This window comes from Myripristis murdjan, chromosome 22, assembly GCF_902150065.1.
Source record: "Myripristis murdjan chromosome 22, fMyrMur1.1, whole genome shotgun sequence".
NCBI classification, from domain to species: Eukaryota; Metazoa; Chordata; class Actinopteri; order Holocentriformes; family Holocentridae; genus Myripristis; species Myripristis murdjan.
In genome coordinates, this window is record NC_044001.1 from 14,045,806 (window position 1) to 14,059,072 (window position 13,267).

General features: G+C 44.8%; 1 protein-coding gene across 1 annotated transcript in view; it reads left to right on the forward strand.

Moving 5' to 3' along the window:
- Positions 1-11,462, forward strand: part of msrab (methionine sulfoxide reductase Ab) — a 38,446-nt gene extending 26,984 nt beyond the window's left edge. Inside the window, exon 6 of the mRNA XM_030044294.1 lies at positions 10,783-11,462. Within this exon, the coding sequence (XP_029900154.1) occupies positions 10,783-10,956 (174 nt within the window). The 3' untranslated portion in view covers positions 10,957-11,462. The remainder of the gene's footprint in view (positions 1-10,782) is intronic.
- The last annotated feature ends 1,805 nt before the right edge of the window (positions 11,463-13,267 follow it).

The window sequence follows — 13,267 nt, forward strand, 5'->3', positions numbered from 1 at the left end:
AATGTAATGTTACTTTCACTGAACTCTTCCAACTCGGTAGTTGGACACCATCATTAATATTAGATAGTCACCAGTAGTGAGCTGCATTTTGATCATTGTGCTAATTGTGGGCATTTAATCTCATAAACAATAGTGTGGAAATACACACATTATACACACACATTACACACACAACATGGCTCGCATCCTTTTTCAGGTGCATTCAGTCATGCAGTTTTTTGAATAACTTTTTGAATAAATAATAGATATTAGTGTTACTGGTGTGTAGGGCTGCCCCATGAAAGCTGATGAGTCGAATCGTCAGTCACTTATTTTTGTCAAGATAATTACTGGGCATTGCAATATAATAATGCACAAATAAAACATAAATATAAAAAACAAGACACATTTCTCTTAAAAAATGCAGTGGGAGTATATTACAATAGGTAATGGAGAAAATATTAAGGTTCCTTTTAGAACTGGTAGATGCACAATTAATTAGATGAATCTGTTGGAGAACTGCAGAGGACAGTTACTGAAGCCACTCTGTCCATAATCAACACGAGAACACACCACATGCAAGTGCGCAAAATCAAGACATAGGCTCACATACAGCGCCAAACAAAAGCTGGTGGAGGAAAAATGAAGACCTCTGTCCACTGCTTGCAAGAGCAGGCAAACAGAAACCGCGCACCGCCTGAGCCACGGGGGACAAATAGTCAATGTGTCGTATTGAAAGGCCAACTCTGAGTCGGGTGCAGCCCTACTGGAATCATTTTATGGGAATAGAATGAGCGTGCAGAAGGGTGCTTCAGCGGCTCCCGGGCTTCAGCTCGGTACTTTCACAGAGGGACGGGGCCAGTGTGTTGTAAGACAATGAAAAAAACAAAAAAAACAAACAGTGACTGGCGCACCCAGTTTTCATTTTTTTGCAAGCATGCAAGGGCTAGGATTGGTGTTGAGAAATTATTCCTAGCCTTTGCATGCTAATTAAAATTAATTAAAAACTAAAACTGTGTGCCGCAGTGTCATTTTATGGCATCATTAACAAATGAGAAATTTTACGATTCAGCAAAACCCGTTACTGTTTTAATGAATGTAATTTCGACTAACTTTTTTGTCCACTCCATGTGACGCTTGCAGGTATATGGTGCGGTTTGCTGTTGCATCGTTTACTTGAATAACAATATGTAGCACTTAGAGGCCGGTCTCTGGAGTGATGACCTCTTTAGTTGGACGCTGTTTAGTTAAGCCGAGCCACCTCTGCTTATTCAGCCCTCATTTTCATCCATTCAGTGACACCCTGTCCCCTTTTCTCTGCGGCCCTCTCTCCAGAGAGAAAGCGAGGAGGAGGGTCGATAGGTCATCAAAACTCATTTCCAAAGCTGTCCTCCCAGTGGCACATGTGTCCCTCGTGTCACTCTTTACATCCATCTGTCTGTCCATCCATCCGGTAGTCCATCCATCATCTATGCATCCGTCTCTCCTTCCATTTGCCGTATCTGACCCAGCATCCCCTAAATGGGATTCATGGACTAGCTGGCAGGGGGGCCGGAGAGGAGGGAATACGATCGTCATGGTTACTTATAACTCATGGGGTCAGCAGTCATGGACCACTGGGCTGTCAGGTTGCCGTGACGACGACCTCCCGGCCTTGGCCTTGGGCTGGGGTCAGAGGTCAGAGAGCAGCGGCAGCTGGGACCAGGAGAAGAGGGAGCAGGGCGGGGTGGAGGAAAGGAGGGAGGCAATCAGATCAGAGAGCTGAGACTGACAGGCTGTCAACTGACGGTGACCCCGCCCTTCTGGTGACATGTGGGGAGTCCCTACTGAATGACACACACACACGCACACCCACACACACACTCTTGATATGATTACCCCTATATCTGCATCCATAAGCCCTCCAGGTTTATGCGACGCAAACTGTGGCAAACACAAAACCCCAACCAGTATGGGATAGGCTGCTGATTTGAGCCTTCCCAGTCATACCTGTTCACCGGTAAGGTGTGTGTGTGTGTGTGTGTGTGTGTGTGAGAGAGAGAGAGAACATTCAGTGTCACAGCAGCACTGCAGCCTTTTTCTGTGTGTGAGCACATCGGTATGTCACCTCCGTGCTTTTCCCGAAAAACACATTTGCAAACAAACACAGATGAAACCCAGCACTCACACAATCTTCTCTCTCTCTCACCCTCTCTCCCTCTCTTCCTCCCCCCTGTGTCTCTCCCCACCAACGCTGCTGACACCACCGATCTGTCAACCACTCCAGTGGCACCTCAGTTTCATCTAAGGGCCACTGGGACACATATCTTATCAAAGCAGCTGACACACTCTGAACCAAAATGGCAGCTTCCTGCCCTAAAATGGTTGCCTTGCCGCATTGATGCTGAGTTTCAATAACGCCTGGCTGAAAATGGCATCTCTACAGAGAAAGGGCTGGCTTGGCTGTGCTACTCTGTGTGTGTGTGTGTGTGTGTGTGTGTGTGTGTGGTTGTGTGTGTGTGTGTGTGTGTCTCATCCTAAAAGGCCAACGCTCTCTCTATGGAGAGAATGGAGTGTGCTTTTGGTAGAGTGACAAGAGAGAGTGGGCGGAGGCGATCTAAGACGACCAGAGATAAGACGGGCATCGCAAAATCCAGATTCCACCCCACTGCCAGCCAATGACTCACACACACACACACACACTCACACATGCACGCACAGGCACATGCAGATACACATGCTGAAACGTACAAATACACACACATACACAGATATGCATACACATATACACACACACACACAGCCCAATGAATAATTAACCCATACGAAGAGTCTCTTCTGCAGGGCTTTCAGTTTCTTAACTTCAGCAAGGGGGGGAAGGTGGGGGGGGGGGGCAGAAAAGCTTGTTTAAGCGCGAGAGCCGAGAGGGGGAGGAGAGGAAGGGAGGAGGGAGAGAAGAGAGGAGAAGGGGGTTCTCTATAATGAAATTTGAAATTTGCAGAACATCAAAGGCTTCTGTAGCCAAGCCGCTGTGGCAGCAGAGCAGAGAGGAGGAGTGCATCTCTCTCTCTCTCTCCCTCTCTCTCTCTCTCTCTCTTTCTCTCTCTCTCTCTCTCCCTCCCTCTCTGTTGAAATGTGTCTCCCCAGAGCTGGGGCGGGGGGTTGCAGGGTGTGTGTGTGTGTGTGCGTGTGTTGGGTGTCGGGGGTGGTGGTGGTGGTGGTGGGGTGGGGGTTGTGAGAAGAGAGGAGGGATGGGAAGAGTTGATTAGGAGGAGAGTGCATGGCGGGGGATGGGTTAGAGATGGGCCAGGGTTTGGAGAGAGAAGAGGGAGAAATGGAGGAAAAGGGGGGTCTGCGTATCTGTGTGTGTGTGTGTGTGTGTGTGTGTGAGAGAGAGAGAGAGCGAGACAGGGAGAGAGACAGGGAGAGCGAGTGTGTATGTGTGTCTGAATGTATAGAACAATGGGTTTTATCAAGCCAGCCTGAATATTGTGTGCAAGCATTGTGTGTGTGTGTGTGTGTGTGTGTGTGTGTGTGTGTACGCGCACATACATGCGTGTAGGGCCTTGGAGGGGTGAGTGTGCCCTCTGATAAGGCATCCTAACTTAATGAGTTGGGGGGGAGGGAGGGAGGTGGTGAGGTGAAGAGGGATGCGGGGGTGGGCTGGGGGGGTGTCGGGGAAGGAAAAAGGGGGAATCGTTTGGGGCTTCAAGTCTTGGGGAGAAGCCCCAGGGTTCTTAAAACAGAGCACAGCGTCTCCTTGTAGCGCCTCTAAAGAGGATTTTGTCACTGGGCTCTCGCTCACACACACACACACACACTCACACACACACACACGCACACACCGGCTCGGCTTGGTTGTTCACCTCGCGTCGACGGTCCAGGTTCTGTTGTCGAAAAGCTTCTCTCTCCGGCACAGACGCAGAAATCGCCAGCGTTCATCTCCGCGCGTGTCGGGTCTTTTTAGGAAAGCCCATCCCGTGCGGTGCAGCCTGCCTCAACCGCGCAACATGATCAAAATCACCGCCGTTATAATCAGAAGGAATATCTTAAATGTATGTACGTCACGATACGGCTCACACATGCAAAATCACGTGTTCACCCTCCTGTTATGTTCACATCCTTTATGTTTGGGGTCAATTTGACCCCTGCAGTTTAAACTTCCACAAAATTATCATAACTAAAATTGTTATCAAAGTTTATGTTTCAAGTACTTTATGTTTCTTTGTTGATTACCTAAATAGCCCTTTAAATAAAACATAAATCCCCCCCACCCCCACTTATACATCCAGTATTCGTATTAGGCGACAATGGAAAAATATTCAAATCACCATAAAATCTCACTGATTGATCTAAAATTGGAAAGAAATATTAATTTTTGGTGTTTTAATGGCTTTATATTATTTCTAAGTAACGATTTTTGTTATTTATAACCAATGTGTTAAAAAGTGTGTACAGGACATTGAAAACATGTCATGTCAATTTCATGTTTACCTGGTAGTGGCCATTACATTAGGAACACTCATTAAATATGAAGCAAAAAAAAAAAAAAAAAGATGTTAACCATTTATTTAGAGACGTTAAACATTGGCTGGGGTCAAATGGACCCCAAACATAATAGGAGGGTTAAATCATCAAATGAAGCTGCATAGTAATGTTTGGTGTGAAACAAAATTCAAAATTGTAAAAGTTTTAAATACAATTTGCTCCTTATCATTTTAGACAAGAGAAGTGTATATCACAATATCTTGTCATTATGATATGACTTGCAAAATTAAACATGCAAAATTATAATAGTGACTTACTGGCCAGCCCTGAGCTGAAAACATTTGGCACCTGTACTTGAACCTTGCAGAGTGCCTACATTTCATAGCCTGTCTGTCCTTTGAATTTATGTGGCGTCACCGATGTGAAGTATTTTAAATCTTGAAATATTTCTGTGTGTTGGACTGATTTATAGCGCTGAGGTATTTCGCCCCGCAAGACGTATTGGATAAGATAAAACGCTTGATAGGAAATGGTTGATGGAACATGTGTATAAATAAAACGAATCGAGCGAGACCATTTTGGGGGTCCGCTGCTCGGAGATTCATGAGCGGCGATCGGCAGGAGAGACGGAGAGAGTGCAGGCAAAGTTGGAAATACCACGGGACGGCTGACCCTCCATCAGTGAGATGTGAAGTGTCTGCTCGGCTGCTGGGATGAGAAGAGGTGCTCGCTTTCACAGAGGCGCAGGACGGGTTCTTCAGTGGGTTTTTTTTTTTTTTTGTTCTTCAAACGTGGAGATGCTCGTTGTCTGCCTCGCAAAATGTAGGAGCCCCCGCCGCCTCGCCTCGCCCAGAGACTGAAGCTCGAGCATCCTCTCCCTCTCAGAAATGTGGGAGCGTTGGCTTCCTCGCTCACAAAATGTAGGAGCGTTTGCTGAAGATTAGAGCCTAGCTAAAATGGATGCCTGACCTGCACTGAGAGAGAGAGAGAGAGAGAGAGAGAGAGAGAGAGAGAGAGAGATGAGCAGTGCACAAAAAAAACTCCATCCTCCATTCACTTCATCCTGTGTGAGAACGAGCTTGCACATCCCAAAACCCCCCCCTTCCGATCACACACACACACACACACACACTCACATACATGAATGCACACACACACACACACACACACACGCACGGACTCACACACACACGGACACAGTGAGACACATGAATGTTTTACATATATATGACGTTGTGGTGCCATGACTCTGTTCACAGTTCACAGGAGAACAAACAGCATAATGTAGTTTCTACTCTTTGGATATCTCCTCTCTCTCTCTCTCTCTCTCTCTCTCTCTCTCTCTCTCTCTCTCTGACATTGTGTGTGTGTGTGTGTGTGTGTTTTTTTTTCCCACTGCCTCGCCACGGCTATTTTCATTACCATCGCCATTTTTTCTTCATCCTCTTAATAATCTCCCATCCTCCTCTCCTCTCCATCTCTGCGCATCCCTCACTGTCTTTCTTTATCCATCTCCCTCCCTCTCTCTCTCTCTCTCTCTCTCTCTCTCTGTGCCCGTCTCCCTCCCTGAGGTCATTGAGGACAAGCTTGGTGTCGTGGACTAGTCGATAAGTATCATGTCAGTCAATTTCTCAGTTTTCCAGCCAGAGCCGCTGTCCAACGATTACCGAGCCTCTTGAAGATTCCACCGAGCGGCTACCGAAAAAGCCTGTTTGCGTTTTTTTTTTTTTTTTTACCGAAATGCAGAGGTCAGTTTTGATTTCGAGCCAGCTCTCATGTTCTGGAGGGGAGGAATGAAATGTTTTGTTTTGGTTCAGATGCACGGCGCGGCGGTGGCTGGTGAAGCAACAGTGGATGCCCTCTTAACAGTGTTATGTATATTTGAGAAGAGAGGGATTTAGACAGCGCAATGAAGGAATTGAGCGACAGGGGCGGAGAGGTAGAGAGATAGTGAGTTGCGATAACAATACACCAGTAACACAAGCAGACTAAGGGATGATTACATAAATCACTGGATTGAGGTCATATCCCTCTTCAAATGTCTTCACCATGAGTCATCGAGTGTCACACACTCTGTGTGTGTGTGTGTGTGTCTCTAGCTCGTGCACCGAGTGCCCTGCAGCCCGGGCCTTCAAAGGGGAAACGACAGAAAGAGAGAGAGAGAGAGAGAGACAAGACAGAGGGGAAAGGAAGAGGAGAGAGTACATTTTTCTCCTCCTCCTCCACCCTCTCTCGGGGTGTCACGTCCTATTTGTGTCCTGGGGCCGTCTCTCTGGCGATGGTGATGGCAAAGGGGGGCTCTCTCGCTTGGCTGGAGAGCAGGGAGTGCTGGGCAGCGCGACGCGGCGGTCCGTAGTCACATGGGAGAGAGCGAGCAAGCGAGAGAGAGAGAGAGAGAGTCAGAAACAGAGAGAGAGAGAAAGAGAGAGGGAGAGAGACGCACCCGCTCAGCCATGTCTTTGACAGGGGAGTCTTTCCGACAGGCGTGAAGAAAGGAAGGGCTGACTGGGCTGGGTGAGCTCAGCCCTGGACATGCGCGCGTACACACACACACACACACACACACACACACACACACACACACTGAGCTCCTCCTAACGTGTCCAGTATTCAAAACCCTCCATCTCTGTCCACTCACACACACACACACACATACACAGATGCACACACAAACACAAACACTCGTGTACACCTTGCCTTCGCTGCACCCAGCCATCATTTGAACCCGGGCATTAACGGCACTAAAATGCTCAACTTGGACTTCCGCCTCGCTTTCGTTCAACTCTCCCCTCTCTAGAATTTTCTCTCGCTTCCGTTTTTTCTGCCTCCCATACGCCTCGTTCTCTTTCTCCGCTTTCCTTCCCTCCATTCCTCCCCTGCTGCAGTGAGAGGGAGCGAAGCCACATAAGGTTATACACGGTGGCGTGACGCCGTGCATTCTGATTTATAGATCTAAAATGGCCGCCGTGTTGTGACTGCTGTAGAGAGCTGGATGAGGAGCGAGGGAGTGGTGAGGGGGTGACGGGGCAGGGGTGTATGTGTGTGTATGTGTATGTGTGTGTGTGTGGGGGGGGGGGTGCACATTTGCTCTGAATAGCAGACCTTTTCTTGGACATTGTGTTCCTCTCAGATGAAGCATCCTATGCCCTGCAGGGTTAGCTACTATTGTGGCTTGGTGGTGATGACTGGTTAATTAGGCCATGATGTACGTAGCTCCATGCATGTGTTGGCTGGTGGAAGAGAGTGGTGTTGGAGGAAGCCAGGGAACACAGATCCCTCCGTGGTGGCTTTGTCAAATCGCACAAAGTTGAATGCTCCTCGTTGCGAATCACATTCTCTCGTGGTCAGACTCCTGGACGCTGGGACCTTCCAGCGGCGAGCGCGAGAGCCCTTGCATTGTAGCATCAGTCGCTGAGGACTTAGAGGTCAGCTGCTGCCTCAGCCGCTCCGTGGAACACAGAGCTTTGATTTACCGACTCCGCTGCGTCACCTCAAGCGCCGGGGCCAGCACCGCAAATACCACACTGCCTCCATGTGGGCAAAGTGACGCACTACAACTGCACGGATCCCCTCCACTGACATGATTTCCCTCCCACATTAGTGGATGCACTTTCCTGCCTCAGTTTTCTCACACATGCAGAATTTCAGAGCAGTACAGTTTTGACCAAAGCTGTGTATTTCCTTGTGGATGCATCTTAGCTACAGCAATAGAATAACAGAATAATGTGCACCCAGGATAGTGCACCTTATCTGTGCTTTCCCTACATTGGGTTTGGGTTAGTCCATATCAGTATAAGTTGGTCAGTAGCATAACAGTAAATATTGGAGAAACACACACTTTAAGACAATTAGATCAGATGATAACGGTCCAAAAGCTCTGGCCGGACATGTTGCAGAATCCTCTACAGAGACGGGACTGTTGCAGAAACTCGAAGAGACAGATTGAGCATCAGTCTGTCATCGAGCCTTAGTTTTGCGTTGCTTGAAACTCTTTAGTAGTACGCGCTGCTTTGTAGTGCAGTGAGCTACATGCGAGCTACTTGTTGCCCACAGATGATCCCACTGCACTGCGAACATGTTGTTTTGTCAGCTCTCGGGAGTGTTGATCTAGAAAGACCCGAGCGCTTGTATTATTAGATAGAGAAAACCACTCAGCGCAGTAGGTATACCTTTGATACATCCGCCAGAGGTGTTTAAGTGTGTGCATCCGCGTGTCTGTGTGTGTGTGTGTGTGCGTGCGTGCGTGCATGCGTGTGTGCGTTTGAAGCCTTCTCTCAAGGTGTTTAGAAAAGTGTAAGAGTGAAAGTGTCTTAAGGAGTTCTCAAAGAGAGCGGATACTCTTTCATGCTTTGTCCCGCAGAGAGGCACACAGACAAGCAGCACTACAAACAAAAAAGGTGCTTCTTTCTTCTGTCACTCAATCACCCTGCTTTCTAGTCAAGGAGCAAACACTCTTTACTGTATTAGTGAGAGGTATCGAAAGTTCACATCCACTACACCACAGGAAAAAAAAACAGCATTTAACAGGCTTGCTCATTTTGAACAAGTTGCAGCTATCTGAGAAAGTAGTGCAGTATGTATGTCATTATTCTGATGGATGGATAGAGTTGCAGACTTAGAAAAGACATTGCACACCGACAATGTTTTCCTTATTGAGAGGACTACTTCGTTAATTATAATCATAACCCTGTCATGCTTGAATTATGACAACTTAACTCAGAATTTTTTCCCTGTGTTTTTATTCCCCTTAAGGCATTAAAATACAATTATTAACTTTTTGCTTTGTTTTCTTTTGTTTTCTTTTTTTGTTTTTTTAATAAGCATTTTTCATTTATTCACATGTCCAATTTGGTGGACTGCATGCGTTTGAGCATTTCATTTGAAGCAATATGTAATAATAGACTAATTGCTATTGAGCTGAGTATTATATGAAAAGTATGAAAATGTATTGGGTTTTAATGCTGATACACATCTGTGTTGTGCAATATTTCATCCCTCAGCATCCCCCGCTCCCTCAGCTCCACTGTCACAATTGCTAGCAAACATATATAACCAATTAATAGCCAGAAAAGTAAAAAGAAACAGTATTTCAAAACAACAATGTCACAGTAATAGTATGAACTGTAGTTAAATTACAGCCAGCAGTGCATGGCTTCCAGTATAGTAGACAGATGATTAATCATAATTTCCTGTCAACATGAAATCAGTACTTGGAAAGTTTAACAGTTATATCAAGATGACAAGATATTTCTGAGCTACACGGCGTCTCTGGCCATCCGTCAGCCGCCTTGGTTTTGAGAAATTTGTATTGCTCTTACAACACCTGGCCAGTGGGTGGCAGTGTATGGGATGACACATTAGCATCCATTGTGGCTGCGGATGTGACACTAAAGCATCATAATCCATGCATATAGAGGAAAACAGCTTTCGAGTAGCTGTCCACTGTAGTATGCACTACATGGAAAAGCTGTGCCCATCCCCTCTGTGTGGAAGGGCTTTAAACAATAAGAGTAATAAGAGTTAGAGTGGTAAGAGTATATTGAACCAAAGAAATGTTAGGTGTGGTGTCAAGCAAACCTCTTTCATATTTTCAAATAATATTCCCTAACGTGTTTCATGACTAATTTTGCCAGAGTTCTGTAATAAAAATATGTTTTGTCAGTTTTTGACAGCAGAATTGTGTGTTACAACATCCCTAAATCACCATGTCACCGCGATATTTCTACTAACAATATAGTGAATTATCTCTCAGCCCTACTGATCAATATGTGGAGACAAATAAGCTGCCAAATATCACCAATGCTGAAAAAGTTGGTTCCTGAAAATCCCAAATGAATGTCCATCAGCATTTAAATGTCATTCAAATTGTCCCTGATCGAGACATTCTGTGATTATTGTTAAAAAAAAAAAAAAAAGAGCCCCTTAAGCAGCTTCAGATTTTCTCTTAAGCAGCTTCAAATATCATTTTTCCATATTATAAAATTATGTCACATAGTGTTCATATTCTGTATCCACTGGTTGCAGCACTTTGAGTACTCTGAGTGAAATATTCAAACCCAAGAAGCCATTGTTTTTCAGCCTGCCATTACGTCAAATAGAAAATATTGAGATGTCCTGTGCATCATTTTATATGCATTTCCTTGTAATTAAGCAGGACACACAGTATTTAGTATCTTTAGAAACCTTGGGATCTCTACTAGAATTTAAAATAATTTCCTACGGGTTTGAACAAACACCGACTGATGGTTGAGTTGAAGAACTTAAAATTCACCGTCATGCCAGCGCTTGTCTCATTTCCTGAATAGATTGAACAGTGTTTGTACTTTGTCCCTATAGGAGCTGGATAAGAAAGGCTACGGTCCCATCACCACGGAGATCCAAGAGATCAAGCAGTTTTACTACGCTGAAGACTCTCACCAGCAGTACCTGAAGAAGGTGCCCAAAGGCTACTGTGGCCTCAAAGGCACCGGGGTCTCTTGCCCCCTTGGAGCTGAGAAGGACGAGCTGTGAGATGGGACGGGGGGATCGGGAACGTTGAGGTGGATGAGGAGATTGTGGAAAAAAGCTCCTTTGATGGCTCTAATTTCATTAATCACAGTGCTTTATCTTAATATCTGGGTTAATATCTGTAAGTAGAGGTGTGAATCTTTGACTTAACAGAGATTCATCTTGATTCATGATTCACTAGCTGGCAATTCATTTTAAGAGCTTTTTTTTTAAAAAAAATAATTCAACTAAATTCAAGCATGTAAGCTACTATTCATTTCAACAATTTGATTCAGCACTTTTAGTCAAAAGTTTTTATCCACCAAATGAACACATGCAATAATGCAAGAATATCCTTTTTTCTTCCAAAAACATACCAAACAGAATTACTTCAGTATTATTCATAAAAACATTAACCAAGAAACACAGTATTTTATGAGATTACCACAACAATAGGTCTTTAAAAAAAAAAAAAAAATAGAAATATAAGTATTTGCTAAGTATTTACAAGTATTTGACTCAGGCTGAAGTCAGACAAATTCACTGAATTTATTTCTTTTAACAGATCAATGCAGTTGACTTGACAGAATTTAAAATCAATGCGGTGAATGAATCATTAGACCCCCATCTGCAAGACATACTGGGTAAGGCTATATACAACATATTTGCAGTATATTCAGTTTTAGCGGTGTCGGTGTTTTAGCTCTTTGCTTTATTCATATTATCCTTATTTCATGTATGTTTGGCGGTCAGGTCACAATTGAGAAATGTTCAGTACATGCATCAGTACCTGACTTGGCTGTCTGGCTCATGAACCTATGAATGGCCTGTCATCAGCCATGGGAGAGACTCTCTGTACTTTCAGCTAAACTGCAGTAACTCTATGATTCCATAAGGTGGCGGTGTACCTCAAAGAACCCAGTTGGGGATCAGTATAGTCCAGGGGTAGGCAACCATGTGCCGTGGAGAGCCGAGAGCCTGCGGGTTTTCATCCCAACCAAAAACTCCACCGGCGTATTTCACTGATCAGTTCCTCCTCTCTGCTTGACGGTGAGGTCATCAGTGAAATCACCTGCTGGAGTTTCTGGTTGGGATGAAAACCTGCAGACTCTCGGCTCACTGTGGCACATGGTTGCCTACCCCTGATATAGTCCAATCATTTCATCCCAGGCACAGATATCAAACCATGTTAAAAATGTTTCCCAAAAGTATTTTACTGTGTTTTATATCCACATTAGAGAACTTTCCAAGCATTCCTCTCACAGCCTCACACCCTGTACACAGTGAAAATAACAATTTATCAATTTATTCAGCACTACACACTTTAAAGTCATGGATTTCTTCAGATATCTCAAATGCCTTGTTTGCTGTTTTTTTTTTTTTTTAAAACATCAGTAGGCCAAGAGGAAAAAACACTAAAAAATAATATCTTTTTTTTTGTTGTTTTTTTTTACAGTGATATGGTTAATATGCCTCCATTTAAATATAAATAAGTAATGTAAATCAGTTTTAAAGAGATGATCACCAGCCTTTATTTTCATACTTTTTGTCTTGGGATCAAATAAAATATATATTTCCACCAACTTTTGTCTGTGTAGTGTGTGTGTGTGTGTGTGTGTGTGTGTGTGTGTGTCTGGGTGTCCATGCATGTATGTGTTGGTTTATGCAGCTATATTTACTTTAAGGTACTTACATTTGTCCCCCTTTCTGCCCCATTTGAGAGGCACAGGGACAACTGGTTATGACTCACACCGACACACACACACACTCACTCACTCACACACACACACATTCATCAGCCACTCATTCTGGTTAACACAATGAGACACTTGAAGCACTCATGAATGCAATATGATACACACTTACTTTGCTTAAATCCTCACACTCCACTGCCCCTCCCCCCCCCAGCCTGTCATTATGAAAATAAGTCCTATTGTATATCACATAATTACATGTCTGAGTTCACCTAGAGAGGAGGACGCAATTATTGTACACGCATTGTGTACAGCACCACTCGCACAATTAGATAGACCAGCCTACAACTGTATTCACTCATGAAAAACACACTCCTAAATGCAGCGAGAGAAATCTAGAAAAAGCTTTTTGGTCGACCGCAGTAGACTGATTTCACCCCACTCTCGTTCTTCCCCCTCCCTCTCTTGTATCTTTCTTTCTCTCTCTCTGTCTGTGTGTGTATGTGTCACATCCTGACACCTGTGTGTAGGTGTGGACCAGGGCACAGGTGCAGGTGCAACCTCTCAGGGCCTATTTTAGTATTGGGACAGATATTTTTGCATGTGTCTGCATGCAGCAGCCGTGTGTGTGTGAGTGTGTG